Raw genomic sequence first — 19,935 nt, 5'->3', positions numbered from 1 at the left:
AAACAGTACATGCATTTGGTTTTTGGTTTATGTGATGGGAAAATACAGTTATGCTGTTTATCATGTTCACCTGTACCTTTGCTCTAAATAACATTTTAGATAGAAGATATTTATGCTCATCATCACTACGCTGCACAAATGATGAGACACTCTCTCACCTCTACAGAATAGCATTTATAGCATAGCATCATTTTCAGCTTTGTTTGTTTGTTTGTTTGTTTTCGACCACCAAAAGATCATCTGTGAGGTAAGAAGCTCCACTCTGCTGTAACACCGCTGAGTGTTTCTGTAGTTCCAACAGAGTGAGACGTCGGTCTTCCTAGAGGATCAGGAGTCACATTCTCCACTTCAACTATCATTTAGATCAGCTGAATAATTTAGGCTGATCAAGTAGGTGTGTCAAATGTAGCAGCTACAGATGTTATTTCAGTGTGTCAGATACATATTTAATCAGCGTTCAGGTTAATGTAGGTATCAATATCTATATTAAATCTATTATTAAAGAGACACAATGATACATGAGAGAATCCTCTGCACCTCTGGATTATTCTCTCAATTCCAATTCTTTTCTGGTTCAATAAACTAATTAATTAATTGACTAATTGTTTCAGGTCTACTTTAAACACCCCAAAAGAGGGAAAAAAAAGCATAATCTAAATAGTTTTTAAGGTGAATTTTTCTCGGTACTTTTTGTAATTAGTTCTGTCAGACAGGAAGCGTCGACACAATCCAACATCTCACCTGTTCAAAGAGCGTCATGGCGAACTTCTGGTGGGGGATGCAGTGTCTGGCCGTGCAGATGTCTTCTTTGGTCTCGTCTGCGATGTGGAAGTGAATCCTCATCAGGATGTTTTCCTGCAGAGACGCAAGACAACACACATGAATCAAAAAGGTTCAAAAATTTGGTAAAAAACAAAACACTCATCGCAGTGTGTTTGTCTTACGAAGCACTCTGCAGCGTCGTCCATGATGCCGAGCTGAAACCGCTGCTCGTCCTGGAAGGTTTTGGCGAGCGCGCTGCGAAGAGCGTCGGACGGTAAAACTTTCTCGCTGCTGTACTGAAACTGAGCGAAGATACTCTGAAGAAGAAAACAGACACAGTTGAGATCAGAAACAGGAAGCCGGTCCGTTCCGGCTGTTTTTACCTCAGACATCAGGCAGATGTGATTCTTCACCTTCAGAGCGCAGAAGATGCACGAGTCCTCCATGCACTTGTGAGTCGTCAGCTGACGGAAACTTCGACGGAAGATATCGAGGTGCCACAGGACCTGAGAGAGACGGAGAGAACAGCGGTTAACGACACATCTGGTCAGGAAGCGAAGCAAGAAGACAAAATGAAGGAAAGATGATCTGGTCCAGAGTAGCTGCATAGTTATTTTACATACCTTCAATAAAAACTTAATGTCCATCCCTGTTAATCAAGCCTCTAATATACCAAAAACAAAGACGTACAGTCAAGAAAACCATTTTCTCTTCCTGCAGACTACGAGCAGGAAATAAAAATGTTTCCGTTTGAAATAAAGCTGATTTAACAAAACAGAAAACCCTTAAAATGCAGCTTTTCTGTTCACAACTGTGTGGTTGGGGTTTGAAACCAGACGAACACTCGAAATCAAGATAACGTATCACAAAAAAAAAAAAAAAAGCTTTAAATCCTCACCTCTGCAGAGGAAGTAAGGAGACAAAAAGCCGAGTTTAAGAGTCTGTAAAATCCTACAAATGCGAGTGAAGTTCTGTGAAATCTGTGCGTCTCCGAGCTGCAGCGGCTGCTTCACTATCAGCTCAATGTGACGTGTTTACATCGACGGAGCCACCGGCCAATCACCTGCCAGCGCGGACACACGAACGCCACTGACCAATCAGAGAGCAAGTTTAGTGACCTGAGGACATGCAGGAGACTGTCAGGTGAAGGTGTGCATGTGTGTTTAGTGTCAAACTGAGTTCATCACTCTCTCATCTGCTTCAGGAAACCATCTGATGACGAGAGTGTGAAAGTGTGTGACAAGAAGACAAACAGGAAGAACATGATGTTTCATGTGTCAGAGAGAACAAACGTCACAATGTGCATCTAAGTCTGCACGTCTGGTTCATGTTTTTATGCACATTTTCAATTTGCAGCAATAGAATTTTTTTTTTTTTTTTTTTTTAAAGTAGAAAGAAACATGTAGAAAGTGTTTCCTGTTGTCTGAAGAGTAACAGCAGCTCGAATGTAAACATGTGACTTAAACGCATAATATGTAATTTCAGCCGCTAGGCGTCTCAATCAAAACAATAACAAAAGATGGATTGTGATGACGGTGTGAAGCAGCAAGGGATCATGGGAGTTGTTGTCTTCATCGTTAAATAAGCAACTTCAGCGGGATAGGATTACTCCAGTGTTCATCATTCAGGATGTTTTTACCAGCAGAGGTCTCCTCCTCTCCAGAACAAACGTACACGCAGATTAAAATCATTAAAATACTAATTAAAGCTGTTTCACCTAAAAAAAAAAAAATCAGTGTTTCTCCGACGATGTTTGGTGACCAGCGGACTTCCTGGAGGGGCTGTTAGCCGAGCTGCTGCTAACGTTTGTCCAGTTTATTTCTCTGATAACTTAAGATCCAGACGTCCAATGACTAAAATCCTTCTTCCGGCTAAAAGATATAGTTAAAAACCACCTAAATTTATCATGAAAATGTGTCTTAAAACTGAATAAAAGTCCATTTATAACAGTTTGTGTGGAACAACCACAACGCCGATGTATTATCTTGTATGTGTGTAAGTTACTCTTTGGTAGACGCCATTGTAGCGGACAAACACAGCGCCGCCGTATGCATCTGGTGCGTGTTTACTCTTTGGTAGAGGAGGTATGACGCCATCGACAGGCGACCAAATGAAACGGTCCGTTACTTTGATTAAATTACAGATTTCTCTGAGTTTGAAAATACACAACTCAACAACATATATAACACAGGTCTAGTTGTTTTTAGACATTTAATGTGGAATAATTACATATTATAGCTTTAAACATCACTGAAGAGCTGAAAACATCAGATCTGTGTGGAGCGATGATGAGGAGACTGTAACCTTCCTCACATGAACACATGAAACAGACTAACTCAGGTCTTTTACTGCACTTCAGCTTATTTATAAAAGCTGCAACGATTAGTCCATTATGAAATTAAAAAGGCATCACTGTGAGAAGAAGAAGTGATAAATAACATTTTTTTTTCATTTCACAGACCAAACAATTGAAAAACTAATCGGCAGATTAACAGACGTTGAGCTCTGAAAGCTGCCGAAACACAGGTGACCTACAGTCAGTACGGAGCCTGAACGCATCGTGTGGATTTAAGCGGCTGTGACGGCAGCCGGAGGTTTCATAACAGGATCAGAAACCATCAGCTCACACACACAAACTCAGCACCAGCACTGCAGATGATCAAACTATTAACATCTAAAAAAAAAAGTCTTTGATTGCTATCAGGAAGCTGCTGCACACACACACACACACACACACACACACACATACACATACACACACACACACACACACACACATACACACACACACACACACACATACACACACACACACACACACACACACACACACACACACACACACACACACACACACACACACACATACACACACACACACACACACATACACACACACACACACACACACACACACACATACACACACACACACACACACATACACACACACACACACACACATACACACACACACACACACACACACACACACACACACACACACACACACACACACACACATACACACACACATACACACACACACACACACACATACACACACACACACACACACACACACACACATACACACACACACACACACACACACACACACACACACACACACACACACACACACACACACACACACACACATACACACATACACAGAGCATCATGTGACACTGAAACATGCATCATGTTCATGTGATGTTCAGGTTAAAAAGGAAACAACATTTATGTAACTCCTCCTGGTCTCTCAGAGACTCTGGGGGTCTCATCTCCTGCAGAGCGGCTGGAATCCAGACACGCAGGAATGTTTTCATCACTTCACTTCAGAACAGAGACTTCAGAAGACTTAAAGACCAGTTTAGACTCACTTATTTATTTATTTATCTATATTTTATGCTGTTTTTACTCTTCTAAAAAGAGTCTGTATTTTTACGGCTGCAGCACTCTGAGACGCTCTGCTCTTGAAAGGCGTTTTATAAATAAACCTACTGAACCGTTTTGAGTCTCAGTTTTCACTCCCTTCATTTCCAGCTTTTAGCAAAGTCACTACATGCACACAGAGGATTCACGGATTTATCACTGCTGGTGTTATTCTTACTGGAGATGATCCAGGTGTAGGTTATGGAGTTACAGGTGTAGAGGGGGGGGGGCAATGTGGAGGTCATTCTCTCAGACTGATGTGAGACTCAAAGTCTCTTATCTTCAGTCCTTTAACTCCTTTTAATCAATGTACAGAGAGAAGAACAAAAAAGGACAGTAAATGGACTTCCTGTTATGTTTTAGAAATGTATCAGAGCTGCAGCTGACTTTAATTGTCATGATCGATTCATCTGTCAATTATTTTATTGATTAATTTGTTATTTGATCCATAAAAATGTCAGAAAATGTTGATGAGTGTTTCCTCAACACACAGGTCTTCAGTTTACTGTCACAGAGACTAAAGAAACCAGAAAATATTCTCATTTAAGAAGCTGCAATCAGAATTTAAACAACTGGTGATTCATTTAATTGCAGAAACAACTCCAGTACTGAATATGAGACAAAATTAATGTTTTTTTTTATCTGAACCATGAGCAAGACTGAGGATGAAGAATAATTCCAACATGATGCTGGTGGTTAATGAACAGACACACAAACACACTTTAAAACTATAAAAAGTTTCTTCTTCGTGATCCTTCATCCTCACGAGGACACAACATGTCGGAGTGAGATAACTCGTTGGACTCCAGTCAAAGTGAAACGTACTGTCATGTCAGCACTTTTGGGTGTGTTTGTTTTCTCCATCCTGTCCTGTCCCGTCCCGTCCCACCCCCCCACCGGGTCCAATATGTCGCTATGTTCCTGCAGGACGCAGCAGCAGGTCAGTCAGGTGATCAGCAACAAATCTGTCGGCTTTCAGCGTTCAGGATGTTTATTAGAAATTCTGAACACTTTGTTCATCCGTCAGCTTTTTAGATTGATTTTGTTAAGTTTCATTCATCAGAGTCAACAACAATCTAAACAACCTAAACCCTGATGGAGGATTTGATGTGTAGTTAAAGGACAGTGAAAGAGGTTTTTAATCATTCCTCCTGTTCATACTGGATATTTAAAGATCCTTCAAATGTGCTTTCAATCATTTAAAAGTCTGTGTGAAGCTTCTATTCAGCTTCAGCAGTCTGAGTTAGTCATATCAAGTGGATATCTGACACATTTACAGTCTTTTTAGCATCAAATTCCCTCTTTGTGTTTCCTTGGACAGTGTTTCCCTGTTGAGCTGCAGGTGGAAGTATAGTAACAAAAAGAGGAACTTTGGCACTAAAAAGACTGTAACGTTGAAAGATATCTACTTGATTTGATTCATTTGGACGCTGAAGCTTCATATTAGCTTCAAGATAAACTTTTAAATACATTACAGGAATGATTACAGCAAGAAAAACAGCTTTAAGAGACTGTTTTAAAAACTGTGAACTCGTCCTTTAATGGCCTAAACTCTGTAGTATTGGAGGTGAAGTTTGATATCTGATTTGTTTCGATAGAATGATCAATATAACTGATGAAGTGAATCAGAGAGTCACGTTTCTGTCAGACGGATGTTTTTCTTGGAAAGCTGGATGTTCTGACCAGCGAGGAGGATGAGGAGGATGAAGGGGGGTTGTGAACAGCTGGACTGAAGGCCTCAGCCGCTTATTACCGCAATGTTCTTCCTCTTCTTCGCTTTGTCTTCATCACATGTCGGAGCCACTGAGAGTCTGACGAGTCCTCCGCTCAGCCGCCCGCGGGCTCGCAAATCCTTTTGATCACTTCTGGGTTTTTTTTTGACGTTACGCCGCCGTGACGAGTCGAAGCCGACGGACCGGCGAGATACCGGAGGAGCTGCGGGTGGGGGGGGTTGGGGGGGGGCAGGACAGTAAAGCTTCCTGGTTGGCAGGAGCAGAGGAGTCATGAGGAGGTGCCGGTTCACAGTGCAGGGCGGCAGACTCATGCCCAAGGCTGCTGCGTGGGTGAGAACACACACGTATGTGAATCGGTGCACGTATGGCTGCAACCAATCACGTTAAAGACTGTTCACATGATCTGTGGTGTTAACTGTTCCCTCACGTTCGCCTGTAAGGCAGCAGCATCGTCATGAGCTGAAGGGGGGAAGCATCAACACAGATGATCAATAACGTCACACAGACAAAGTGATCAGATCCTCGACGCAGTGATATAGAAACATATATAAATATATAAAAAATGTATAAAAATACATCTTACAGGTAAAGAGTCCGGCTGCTTATCGCTCAGCACGTCACAGAGCTGCTACTTGATTATTAGATTAGTCGATCAACAAAATATTGATCAGCAACTTTTTTTGATAATCAATGGTGGGTTTTTTTGAGTATCTTTGGGTTTTGGATTGTTAGTCGGACAAAAACAAGCAGTTTGAAGACATAACAGACATTTTTCAATATTTATTTTATAGACAAAACAACAATATAAAAATATATTCAGCAGTCAATAAATCCATCAGTTACCAAATATTAAATTAATCGCCAACTATTTTGATGATTGATTGATAGTTTTGAGTCATTTGTTTAAGAAAAATCAAATCAAGCTTCTCAAATAAGAATATTTTCTGGTTTCTTTAGTTCTTTATGACAATAAACTAAAGATCTTTGAGTTGTGTTCTGATATTTTACAGATCAAAACACCTGATTGATAAATTGAGAAAGTAATCAACAGATTAATAGATAATAAAATAATCTATACAGCAGCTCTCATGTCTCCTGGCTGATTCACACAAAGCCTTCGCTGTAGTAGTAAATCACCTGCTGTCACCATGGTAACCACAGGTGTTACCAAAACAACCAGGTCTGAAATCTGAAGGATTACAGCATTAAAAAGAGTAAGTGTGTGTGTGTGTGTGTGTGTGTGTGTGTGTGTGTGTGTGTGTGTGTGTGTGTGTGTGTGTGTGTGTGTGTGTGTGTTTCCTCTTCAGACTGGTCACTACAGTTAACGAGTCAGCCGCAGTAATTACTGCTGTCAGGCCTCCGTCGCTCACACTGTCTCGGCTCTAATTGTTGAGGCCGGGAGAGGCAGACGCACGCCGCCTCCTCCCTCCCTCAGAAAGCTGATGAGTCATGAGGCGAGCGTAATGATCGGTGTGGGAGGTGTCATCATGAGGCTCATTACAGGCTCGCAGGTCATCAGACTGGTTGTTATGTGTGTGTGTGTGTGTGTGTGTGTGTGTGTGTGTGTGTGTGTGTGTGTGTGTGTGTGTGTGTGTGTGTGTGTGTGTGTGTGTGTGTTGGTGGAGCTGCAGGTTAAACAGCTTTCTGTCGAGCGTCAGTACAAACATTACAGCAGCGCTCACAGTTCAACACTAAATCATTGTTATTACGCACGCTAACGTCTCTCTGCATCAAGTGTTATTTATAAAGGGAGTGTGAAGCTACGCTAGCAGCATCTGAGACGCAGCTGAGGATGATGGGATGTCATTACTTCCACAGGTATTTGATTATAAACCAATCAAAACCGGATTAATAACCAGGCAAAGTGCTTTACTGCACATAATCTGATTTACAGCTGAAACCATCAGTCAATTAATCAATTAGTCGCCAACTATTAAATTAATCACCAACTATTTTCATGATCAATTAATAGTTTTGAGTCATTTATTTAGGAAAAGATGTCAAAATTCAGCTTCTTAAATGTGAATATTTCACATGTGAGAAGCTGCTAACAGAGAATTTTAGTTTAAATAATAATAATCCTTTTTTTCTGTCAATCAACCAATAATTTCCAATTGATCAATACTGATGATAATCATTAGCTGAAGCTCTAATTTATTCAATCAAATGATAAATGATATTTCCTGTCTTTCCTTCCATCTCTTGCTTTTACTCTCCTGTAAAACACATGACTGAAGGTGACACAGTCAACACAGCAGGGGTCAAAGGTCAGCCAGAGCGTCAGTGTGTGTGTGTGTGTGTGTGTGTGTGTGTGTGTGTGTGTGTGTGTGTGTGTGTGTGTGTACCTGCAGGGCGCTGTTCAGGAAGCAGCTGTTCTGTCCCGGCTCGTTGCTCAGCCCTTTACTGGGAGCGATGGACGTCATGGTGCGAGGCGTCAACATTCCCGGCATCCCACCACCTCCTCCTCCGACTCCGCCTGCCGCGACGTCGCTTCCTCCGCTGCCCGACGCAAAGTAGTTCCTCTTCCACGACATTATAGTTCCTCTCTCTCTCTCTCTCTCTCTCTCTCTCTCTCTGTGTCCGTGTCTCGACCTCGCTCCCTCGCAGGGATCAGCTTCCTGTCGTCCGTTCTCGTATCGAAGGAGCCATTTTTTCTTCCAGCTGAGTGGACGACGAGAAGTGGGACGGACAGAGCGAGAAACTTTTAAATTAAGTCCCAGAAAACAGATAAATTCCAAGAGCGAAGAATTAAATATATATTAAGTCTCCACAGAGTCTGTTTTTAATTCAAATCCAAGAATATCCAGGAAATTTGTGTCCCAGGGAGTTAGAAATATTCTGTGTCTTCTTTTCTCCTTTTTACATTCCACAGGTTCAGTGCTGAAGGATCCTTTTACTTTGAAAGGTTTTATTTCTCCCAGGAATCCTGTTTTATATTCCAGACTCTGAGAGACGACGGAGGAAACCCGACCGGACGTAGACTGATCAGCTCCCGTAAACAAACGTCCTACGATCCCGCAGGTGAGAGAGACGAACTTTCGCCTCCTTTCGGACGCCGACACGTGCAGCTGAGTCGTGACGACCTCGTCCTCCAGACTCAACACAGACCAGCCGGCGGGGTCGGAGGTCAGAGGTCAGAGGTCAGCGGCTCTGCAGGCGCTCAGGACAGACCTGCAGAAGAAGAAGAAGAAGAAGAAAGACAAACAGTTGAAGAGGTTTTTTAAACCGTTGACCTGAACTATTTTAGAGGAGCAGAGCTGCAACGATCAGCTGATTAATAAACTAAATAATATGAAAATAATGCAATTATTTTAATCATCAAATAAGAGTTTTAGTCATTTTTTAAATATGTGCTGGTTTCAGCTCCTCAAATGTTTGATTTTAGGGCTGAAACGAACTAATTAATTATGCTGCCGATTATTTTCTTGATTAATCAATTTGTTTTCTGGTCCATAAAACATCAAAAAAATGGTGAAAAATGTTTGATCAGTGTTTCCTAAAGTCCAACATGACGTCCTCAAATGTCTTGTTTTCAAAGATCTTCAGTTTACTGACAGACACTAAAGAAACCAGGAAATATTCACATTTAAGAAGCTGAAATCAGAGAAAAAAGACTCAAAATAATTCCCATCATAGTCGGCGATGACTTTCATAGTTGATAACTAATCAATTAATCAATAATCTGAAGACAGTAAAGTGCTTTTCTTTGGATTTTGGTCAAACAAAAAGACATTTGAAGACGTCAACTTGGACTTTTTTTGGCATGTTTCATAGTTTTCTGATATTTTGTAGATAAAAGGATTAATAGAGAAACTAAATGATCACAAACATGTCTGCTGAGTGACGGATAGAAGAGAACCGATCAAACTTCAGATTCATTCAACAAACAGACTGTTAAACTGTTTCTGAAGCAGCTCGTCTGAGTCTGAAGAGCTGAAAACAAACATTACTCACCAACACCAAGACCTATAATAACTGGATCTAAATCTAAATCTCCTCTAAGACTCTAGACTGAGATAATTTAAGGCCTCTGCAGAAATAATGAGTTGAGGAATCCTCCTCCTCCTCCTCCTCCTCCTCCTCCTCCTCCTCCTCCTCCTCCTCCTCCTCCTCCTCCTCCTCCTCTCCTCCTCCTCCTCCTCCTCCTCCTCCTCCTCATCCTCCTCCTCCTCCTCCTCCTCCTCCTCCTCCTCCATCACAACAGACAGAAGCCTTTACAGCTTCTCTCTGACTGGTTTCATTGTTCTGACAGTCGACTTGTGCTGCCAAACCCCCTCAGGGTTATCTTTGACAATTCATATCAAACACACACACACACACACACACACACACACACACACACACACACACACACACACACACACACACACACACACACACACACACATATTAAGTGACTGATGCACTTTTAACAGCGTGAAAATTCGAATCTATAAAGTCTGTCAGAGCCACAGAGGACGGATCGACAGAAATGTGTCGTCTGAAAAAGTGTTTCAGGGTTTGAACAGAGGCTGATACAGTGAAGAGTTTTGGAAACTTGGTTTATCTGCTGCAAATACGACACTGTGTTTATCATTTCATTATCCATTAATGTGCTGATTCATTTCTCCATTAACCAAATAAATGTTTGGTCTATAAAATGTTGGCAAATAGTAAAATATGCCAATCAGAGTTTGACATTCATGTTTGATCGTGACTTAAAACTATTAATCAATTATGAAAATAATTCCTATTGTACAGTATGCAAGCAGTAACAGTAATCCTTCTCAATCATTACTAATGACCCACTAGCTCTGTGTCTGCAGAGATTCTGCTCTCTGCCTCTATTTTTTATTATTTTGCTGTGTTCAGGGCGTTTGTGGGCGTCAACCTTTGGGCAGTGGGTGTGTAGCTCCCAGCCAATCACAGCACGCAGGTGTGAGGTCAGGACAGCGTAGTGTAGCGACCAGGTTACATGTCTCTCCTCTGCTCCACTCTGCTCTCTGTCTCTGTGTCGTGGATGTATACAGAGCAGCGGGTGTGTGCGCATGTGAGGCTGAGCTGCACACACACACAGAGCAGAGCAGAGAGGCCGCAGCGGACAGGAGGGTGTTGTGTGGAGGTGTGGGTGTGTTTATTTGCGCTTTAGAACGTAACCGCAGTGAAACAATCAGAAAATAATGTTTTATTTCTCTGAGTCACAGCTTTGTTCTCGCTAGAGCTGCTCCCTCTCTTCATTCACTCTGTAGCTCGCTCCACCACTGCTGCTGCTCTCTCCCCCTCCCTCTCCGCTTATAAACACAAACCCACAAATCCTGCATAGTACACCTTTAAACACACCGACGCATCGTCCCTGTCAGAGCTCAGAACTAGAAAGATGAATAATGACTTTATAAGAAAGTGTTGAAGAGTTTCATGAACATGGAAAAAAATCAAGTTATGTTGACGTAAGTACCCACACTTGTAGTTCTTTTAATGGGAGCTGTAGTTTTTTCTGTGCACTGATGTCATGACTTCGGCTCTCTATTCAAAGTTTGGGATTTTGGCTCATTTTAGCTCCACAGTAAATAAATTAAAGTATGTTCATAAATGAATCAACAGACTGCAGTTAGTGACAGAGATGAGAACACAGGAAGTAAGAGAGGAAGTACTCAGTATGTGGGAAGTTTAGAGGGAAAAATCACTATTTGGTGGAGCTGTTAACAACTCATAGACATGTGAAATGTGACCCCGACTACACACTGCTTTTTGTAAGACGTCAAAAGACAAAAAGGTTGGAAACCACTGGTTTCATCTTTAACAATGTGTTGTATTTTAAAAGCTTGTTATATTATCCATTGTGTCAAATCTTCATCTGAAAAGTAACTAAAGCTGTCAAATAAATGTAGTGGAGTAGAAAGTACAATATTTCCCTCTGAAATGTAGAAAGTAGCATCACATGGAAATACTCAAGTAAAATACAAGTACCTCAGAGTGTGTGTGTGTGTGAGTGTGTGTGTGTGTGTGTGTGCGTGTGTGTGTGCAGGTCGGAGCAGAGGGAGGTGAGCAGGGATTAGCCTGATCAGACTCTGTCTGTCTGTGCAGGATTACAGCGTCTATGTGTGTTTCTGTGTCTGCGGCTCCTTCGTTAACAACATTAGTCTCGTTAACTGCAGCAGTTTAAAGCAGCAGCAGTCGTCTACCTGAGGCTGACAGTGTGTTTGTGTTTGTGTTGACAAACGTTAACAACACGCAGCTCACAGAAGAGCAGCCGTCTTCCTCTGATCTGTGATTTCTCTGGATAATAATGTCTTTCTTCTGTGCGGAGACGAAGTGTTTGAGCAGCTTTTCAACACACACACAGTATTGTCCAGAATAAAAGACGAGCCCCTCCTTCACCTTTCTAACACACTTTCAGTCGTCCTGTGAGATGCTATGAATCTGAGGAGAAGAGAGTTCGTCCATTAAAGCAGAAGGTAAATCCCACATTAGCGTATCCTGTCAGTCTCTCTCTCTCTCTCTCTCTCTCTCTCTCTCTCTCTCTCTCTCTCTCTCGTCAGACTGCTGGAGGCGTCTCTGATAGTTTAGCATTTTTCAGACTGTCTTTGTGTCTCTTTCAGCTTCTCGTCTCAGATGTTGTTTTCACTTGTTATGAATTTATTTCCTCTGCAGCAGAAAAACACGTCACACAGACTGAAACTGAGCTAACAAACATAACTGCATAAAGAGTCTTTGACTTTAATATAACTTTGAGTCAGACTTGCTATTAAACACTTATATTTACATGTTGCATAAAGCTTCCCTATGAGTGACTAACTGACTTAGACAGCCTGTCACGCAATGCATTATGGGTGAAATAAGATGCAACAGCAACACTTAGCAGCAGAAGATCGACACATTTTATACCTGCTGAAAACATTAAACTGCAGCTGCTGGTACACATCAACAATACTTCTCAAAGATCTTCAGTTTACTGTCACAGAGACTAAAGAAACCAGAAAATATTCACATTTAAGAAGCTGCAATCAGAGAATTTCGGTCAGAGTTGGAATCTATTAATCGATTATTAAGATAGTTGGGATTAATTTAATAGTTCGCAACTAATCGATTAATCGACTAATAATTGCAGCTCTAATAAGAACCCAAAGATATTCAGTTAACTGTCATGTATGACGTGGAAAAGCTTCAAATGATCACATGTGAGAAGCTGAAACCAGCAGATTTTTGCTTAAAAATATGACAAAAAAATTATCAAAATAGTTGCCAATTAATTTTCTGTCAATTAACTAATCAACTAATCGTTGCAGCTGATAAAATGAGATGATGTTTCTTTTGTTTCAACATTTCAAACTAACAGAAACTCTCTTCACCTCCACACTGAACCTGCTTTAAACACGTCGACGACGTCACGCGTGACGGAGACCAGCGAGTAAAAGGGGACGCAGGTGACGGCCGTGTACCTGGACGGTGAACCGACCAATCAGAGAGCTGGGATTAGTTCAACTGGTTCGAGGTCGTTTCCTCTCCTCGTGAGTCCCCGAGGCTGATTTGGTGTATAACTGGTTACATAACAAAAACGCCAGTCTGTTGCAAAAGCTTTACACACACACACACACACACACACACACACACACACACACACACACACACACACACACACACACACACACACACACACACACACACACACACACACACACACACAACAGCGCTATAATCACCTCTAATTCGACAGGCTGGCTCAGTGCCGCCTTCATGCAGCCGCTCTCCAGAGCTGACCGGAGCACTGCCAGAAGTCTGGGTGCTACTGGGAACACTGGGAAGAAATGGGGACACTGGGAGGGAGTAGGGACACTGGGAGCTAATGGGGAGAGAGTGGGAACACAGGGAGGAAATGGGGACACTGGGAGGAAGTGGGGGACACTAGGAGGGAATGGGGACACTGAAAAGGAGTGGGGACACTGGGAGGGAATGGGGACACTGGGGAGGGAGTGGGGACACTGGGAGGGAATGGGGACACTGAAAAGGAGTGGGGACACTGGGAGGGAATGGGGACACTGGGGAGGGAGTGGGGACACTAGGAGGAAGTGGGGACACAGGGAGGAAGTGGGGACACAGGGAGGAAGTGGGGACACTGGGATGGAATGGGGACACTGGAAAGGAGTGGGGACACTGGGGAGGGAGTGGGGACACAGGGAGGGAATGGGGACACTGGAAACGAGTGGGGACACTGGGGAGGGAGTGGGGACACAGGGAGGGAATGGGGACACTGGAAAGGAGTGGGGACACTGGAAAGGAGTGGGGACACTGGGAGGGAATGGGGACACTGGGAGGAAGTGGGGACACTGGGAGGGAATAGGGACACTGGGAGGGAATGGGGACACTGGGAGGTTCTGGCAGCAGAGCGACAGACAGTATTGATCGGGTCAGTCTGGTCTGTCAGGTGAGTTCACAGCTGCCAGACTTCATTCACTTTCTGACCCATTTTCAGCGAGCTGCTGTTCCTCGTCAGTGAAATTTACCACAACCACTGAACGCACCAGAGCTGCAGTGACTCCACATTAATGACAACAGCGTCACGTTATCAAAAGTGTAACTACACTCTCAGGTTCTGCTGCTGGAGTATTTAAAGATCCTCTTCAGATCTATTAAGACATAAAAATACTCTGCTTTCCTCCTTCACTGTAAAGTCCGTCTCACTGTTTGTTCACTGGAGGCTTCAAGTTTTCACATCACACTGGTGTGAGCTGCATACTGGACCACGACTGGCTCTAAACTAGTTGTGATGTCCAGCTGTTAAACTGAGATTTAAAGTGACACAGAGAAACTTTCCTTCTTTAGCAGACGAATGTGAAAACAAACTCAGCACAGAGACGAAGAGAACAAACATCCAGCTGAAGGAACAAGAAGACAAACATGACTTTGAGTGAAGGAGACTTTAATCTGTTCCCAGACATGTTTGGCTTACTGGGACAACTTGAGTCCAGTCAGAGTTTCTCTACAGAAAGGCTGCACATATCACCACCTTTCATCCTGACGAGCCAGTGATGTAGGGAAGCATTGTGGGATAATTTGGGAACATTGCAGTAAAAGCTCGACCTCTGACACAGCGAGAGTAACAGAAACAAGGGTTTAAATGGTTTGAAAAGAGGCAGACAGCTGTGAGAGCTGCAGGGAAGAAAACAATCTCTGTCAGCCTGAGAAATCCTCATCACAGACATTTTAATATCAGACTGTCAAACAGATAAAAACGTTCGTGCTGAGAGCCTGAGCCCCAACAAAACCATCAAAACTCTACATTTACACCATTTTCAACTGAACAGTTTACAATCTCACGTCTCTGACTTTACAGTAACAGGAATGTAAAAAACATACGACTGAAAGCTGTTATCAGGGCTGCAACTAAAGATTATTTTTAGAGATGCACGTTATTATCGGCACGTCATCGGTATCGGCCGATAAAAGCTCTAAAATTTAATATCGGACTGTTTCACCCCGACGGTCCCGGTGTTTCCTCCGTAGGCTGAACTTCACTCAGCTGCCCGTCAGACCTGCTGCTTCTTCTAGCGGAGGCTAGCTGGCTACGCTTCCCTCCAGTCATGCTGCTGCTAACGCTCCGCTAGCCTCTCAGCTAACGTTAGCCTCGGCTCTCCGTGTGGATCCAACCGGAGCACCGAGTCCCGGTTTGTTATTCAGGTTAAAGTGGGAAGAAGCAGCAGGACCGTCAGGGTGAAACAGTCCGTCGAGGAGCTGCTACTATGATCGGCTGCACAGAGAGGAAACACCTCGGCTGACAGGATGTACCACTCCGTTTGGAAAAAGAAATCTTTTTGGTTTATAACGGCGGTTGGCAACCAGCGTATCAGGTGCATTAGCGCCACCTTCTGCTCCGGAGTGTGGACCAGAGATTAAATCCTGCACATTAATCCTGTCTGTCTAATAAACTCAATGAAAACTCTACTGCTGCTCCCACTTGGCAGGTTCATTAAAGTTTTAACGCTGAGCTCCTGAATCCAGTCTTCCTCAGTTCTTCCTTCATATATTGTCTTTCTTGATCATATTTAGTACAATCTATGCTTGCATGCATAATAGTCTCCTCAGAATATGTTCATATATCGGCATCAATCGGCCACAATGAGTTGGAAATATCAGCATAACGGCAAAAAATCCATTATCATGCATCCCTACTGAAAGCTTTTATCAGGGCTGCAACTAAAGATTATTTTCATTATCGATTAATCTGGAGGCCTATGATTATATTTCTGGTTATAAATAAACACAGAGAAATAAATAAAAGAGAGAGAGAGCAGCAGTGAGGTTCGGGCCCTTCAGTTGGAACTTTTTCTCCTTCTTACTGTCTGTCAGGATCATTTTCTTTGTCATATATGAAAGTAAATTAAATATCTTTTTGGTCGGAGAAAACAAACAACAGGAAGTAGCCTTTCTTCACTGTGTTTTGACAATAAATCGATTAATGCTTCCAGCTTCTCCACAGCGACAGTATGCTGCTTCTGCACTGACATGAACGAATGAAAAGGTGATGAACACATGAACTGATTAATAATGAAAAATATCTGTTTGCAGTTTCAGGTTGAGTAAGATTAACAAAAGCTCTGCTGATGTTAACAACAGAACAACCTGCAGGAAACATCCATGTGAACGTCGATATTTCTAAAAATGAAAACGTGTGAGACGACGGGAGAAAACACTCGATAGTTTGAGGTGATGGATGATGTGAAGACGGACGGACGGAGATTAAATGAGCCCTTTTCTCTTATTTCCAGGGTTTCTCTGCAGTCTGGTTTTTACTCGAGGACGTTTCCTGCAGACATGATGTGGGTTAAATCTGTGTGACTGATTTTTTTTTCTATGAAAAACTCTGCAGCAGAGAATTAGTGGGTAAATCTTAAGTTGCTTTCTGGGCAGCGGGACTGAAGCTCTTCTTGCTGCTGACCTCGTTGGCAGTCGGTCTGCGGGAAAGATTTGGGGCCTAATGACTAAAAGGAGAGAGCTCATGAATATACAGCCGTCCTTCAGAGCGCCAACCGCACCGAAATAACTCGGACAGTTTGGGAATGTGGAGCACTTCAGTCACTTAATTCCAGCCAGTGAAAGGAGGAATTAGCTTCTTGTAGTCCACATCCAGCCTCACGTCTCATAGTCACATATACAGACGGACTGTAAACATACGGTACAGTTTGGCCTTTTACACCAACAGTCACACGATGGAGACAGAAGAAGAAGAAATCCTCCTGCAGCTCCTTTCAGGCACTTTTTTTAAGCAAAAATGGAAAAAAAACCTGCCTGGTTTCAGTTTCTCAGATCTGAAGATTAGCTCAGAGAGTCGCTCTGAAGAAATGATCAACATCACTTTAGAAATAAGAGAGAAGAAAGAAGCAGATTCAGAGAGATTTGGTCTGTGATGGAGACATGAAAGCAGTCCGTTGATTTTCATACGAACAATCAGATCATATGATTTCCATATGAACAGGTAGATCAGCCTGACTGGATACTGGTCCAGTATTCTGTGACTGTGGGGCTGCTAGCTTAGCTAACTGGTTTCTAGAGCCCTGTAGAAACCAAGAGACAAGTTTATTCAAGTTTGGGAAACACTGATCAACATTTGGCATCATTTTCTAGCATTTTATGGACTGAAAACTAATGAAAATATTCATATAGTTTAGGGCCGCCCCCTACTAGTCAACCACGTTTTCACTGTCGGTTAGTCGCAGGAAACAAACAAAAAACAGGAGCTGCACCTCGTCAAGTCAAAACCTTGTAATGACTGTGTATGAAACACCCCGGATACAGGAAATGGTGACACGTGGCCACACGTGGCTGACGCGCCATTGGCCGACTAATGGTGTAACTTCATCACTCAGTCAGTCAGTGACCTGCTCTGCTGTGATAACAGAAGCACTGATCTCTCTATAGACTAGTTAGTTTCAGCACTTTCCTGTCGGGAAACAGCCTAAAATGAGAGATAAGAGGATTTAACGGGACTGAAAGGAAACTCGGTCTGATCGCTGCTCGATCCGACGCATTTATTGACGTTAACAGGCGACTCGCTTCATGCATGTGCTGTAATATTTATATTTTAAAGGCTCATTATTACGGTTTATTCTTCTGTAATGTATCACAGTGTTAACAATCTTACTTAAAACATTATTTCTCAGCCCTGGAACCCCAAAAATATACATTTAAATACTTAAATTATTATCATAAACATGCTAGTCGACTAGTTAGATCTCAGTCAGGAGGAAACCTGATATAGCTGCAGCTCTGTTCTGCAGTATAACTTTTCTTTGCACTAAGATGCACAAACGTTATTCCAGACTCTGGGTAGTTTCCTCTCCATCGTGTCCCCTGTTGTTAATGTATTGTTCTAATTTTCTCTCCCCCACATTCCTCCCAGCAGCAGCAGCTTCCATCAGTTGAGTGAATAAACAGTAAATCATCCAGACTGGGAGGAGCTCCTCCTCCTGCTCTTTCAACACATTATTTTCCCATGAGTACTGCTGAATAATGTTCCTTTAATTTTAAAGCTCACTGACGGTAACTCACAACTCCTCTCTGCAGAGAGCTCCAGATTCCTCTCCTCACTTCCAGCAAAACTTCCCCGGAGTGAAGTGACGCATCAGTCTGATGGAGGTTCATTCATTTACAGTCAGGAGTTCATCAGCTGCACAGAACCAGACCTACAGGTTGTTTTACTGTCATTAAAAACAGCCTCCTGTAGGAAATAAACTCAACATGTCACTGAATCTATGTATGATTCTGTAAACAACGTTTCTAAAAGTTAAACACTGGAAAACTACCAACCAATTTCTAACTAAATCACTTCGATTTAACCGCATCTTGTCCGGTTCTTCAGCTCACCAAACTCCGCTCACAAATCCACAACTTTAAAGATTCCTAATGAACAGGAAACCGTTCAGTCGCCGGAAATTGTAAATCAGTTACGAGTAGAAATCCACAGGACTCTCTCTATAAATCGGCATTAATCAGACCAACTGTACAGCAGGTATTTTATTATAAACCAGATCACTTTTTAAACTGGTTCCCATTATGTTCTTCTTCCAAAACAGTGGAGAACACCGGGAGCTGAAGCCAGAAGTTTGGGATTTCAGTAAAGGAAAATGGTGACTGTAAAGCACGTTAACCTGAACACAAACGAGCCTCAATTAATTTACAACACATGAACAATATCAATAATTCAAAAAGAAGCATTTTAATTTTAAAAAAAGCAGTTTTTTTTAAAGGGAGTTCGGCGCAGTGCGCATCGGAGACACATTACATCACTTCCAGCAAACTTCACGGAGAACAATGACGGTAAAACGGCTCCGGTTGTCTCCTTTAATTATCTCTTCTGATTCCGCTTAAACACACACTCACACACACACACACACGCACACACAAACACCGAATCCGTGCGGATATTTACAACACGTTGGTGCGCCGTTACTACCGAGCCCCTGTTTGTAACCGGTAACCGACAACGTAGCGTCCGTATTAGCTTAACGCCGGTGAATGAGAGTAACGGCTGCAACGTTCAAATCTACCGAGCTCATCACAGCAGAAACGCAGGCTGGGAAAAACACAGCCGGTTGTGGGTTTTTTTAAAGCAGCTCACCTGAGACCTGAACACCGGAGGAGGAGAAGCAGGAGCCGTCGGTGTCCTGAAGCCAGTTTGTCCGCAGCACCGGAGAAGCGGCGGTTATTGTGTTTAAAACGGCAGAATGGAGGGGGAGGGGCTACTACCTGCAGCACTGTGCGCGTGAGCTGAGGCGCGTGCACGTGTGTGTGTGTTTATGTGTGTGTGTGTGTGTGTGTGTGTGTGTGTTTATGTGTTGCGTTTAAAACCATAAACTCGTGACAATATTAAGATTAAAGCCCCTTTCAGACACGTTTGAGGACATTTAAAAACACTCTGCTTTGAATAACATTTTGTGTGTTTGTGTGAGCAAGTCCTCAGAAATTAATGCGAAAACTCTGCAAGATGCAATACTCAAATGGACGGTAGGGGGGGATGCGTCGGGGTCAG

General features: G+C 42.7%; 1 protein-coding gene across 1 annotated transcript in view; it reads right to left on the bottom strand.

Moving 5' to 3' along the window:
• Positions 1-19,708, bottom strand: part of LOC122996593 (inactive ubiquitin carboxyl-terminal hydrolase 54-like) — a 43,238-nt gene extending 23,530 nt beyond the window's left edge. The window contains 5 exon segments of the mRNA XM_044372130.1: positions 742-855; positions 945-1,079; positions 1,176-1,268; positions 8,279-9,104; positions 19,525-19,708. Of these exon segments, the coding sequence (XP_044228065.1) occupies positions 742-855; positions 945-1,079; positions 1,176-1,268; positions 8,279-8,467 (531 nt within the window). The 5' untranslated portion in view covers positions 8,468-9,104; positions 19,525-19,708.
• Between the last annotated feature and the right edge of the window lie 227 nt (positions 19,709-19,935).

Source organism: Thunnus albacares, chromosome 14 (assembly GCF_914725855.1).
Source record: "Thunnus albacares chromosome 14, fThuAlb1.1, whole genome shotgun sequence".
Classification (NCBI taxonomy): domain Eukaryota; kingdom Metazoa; phylum Chordata; class Actinopteri; order Scombriformes; family Scombridae; genus Thunnus; species Thunnus albacares.
The sequence above is the reverse complement of the archived record's forward strand: the minus strand, read 5'-3'. Positions and strand labels throughout refer to the sequence as shown.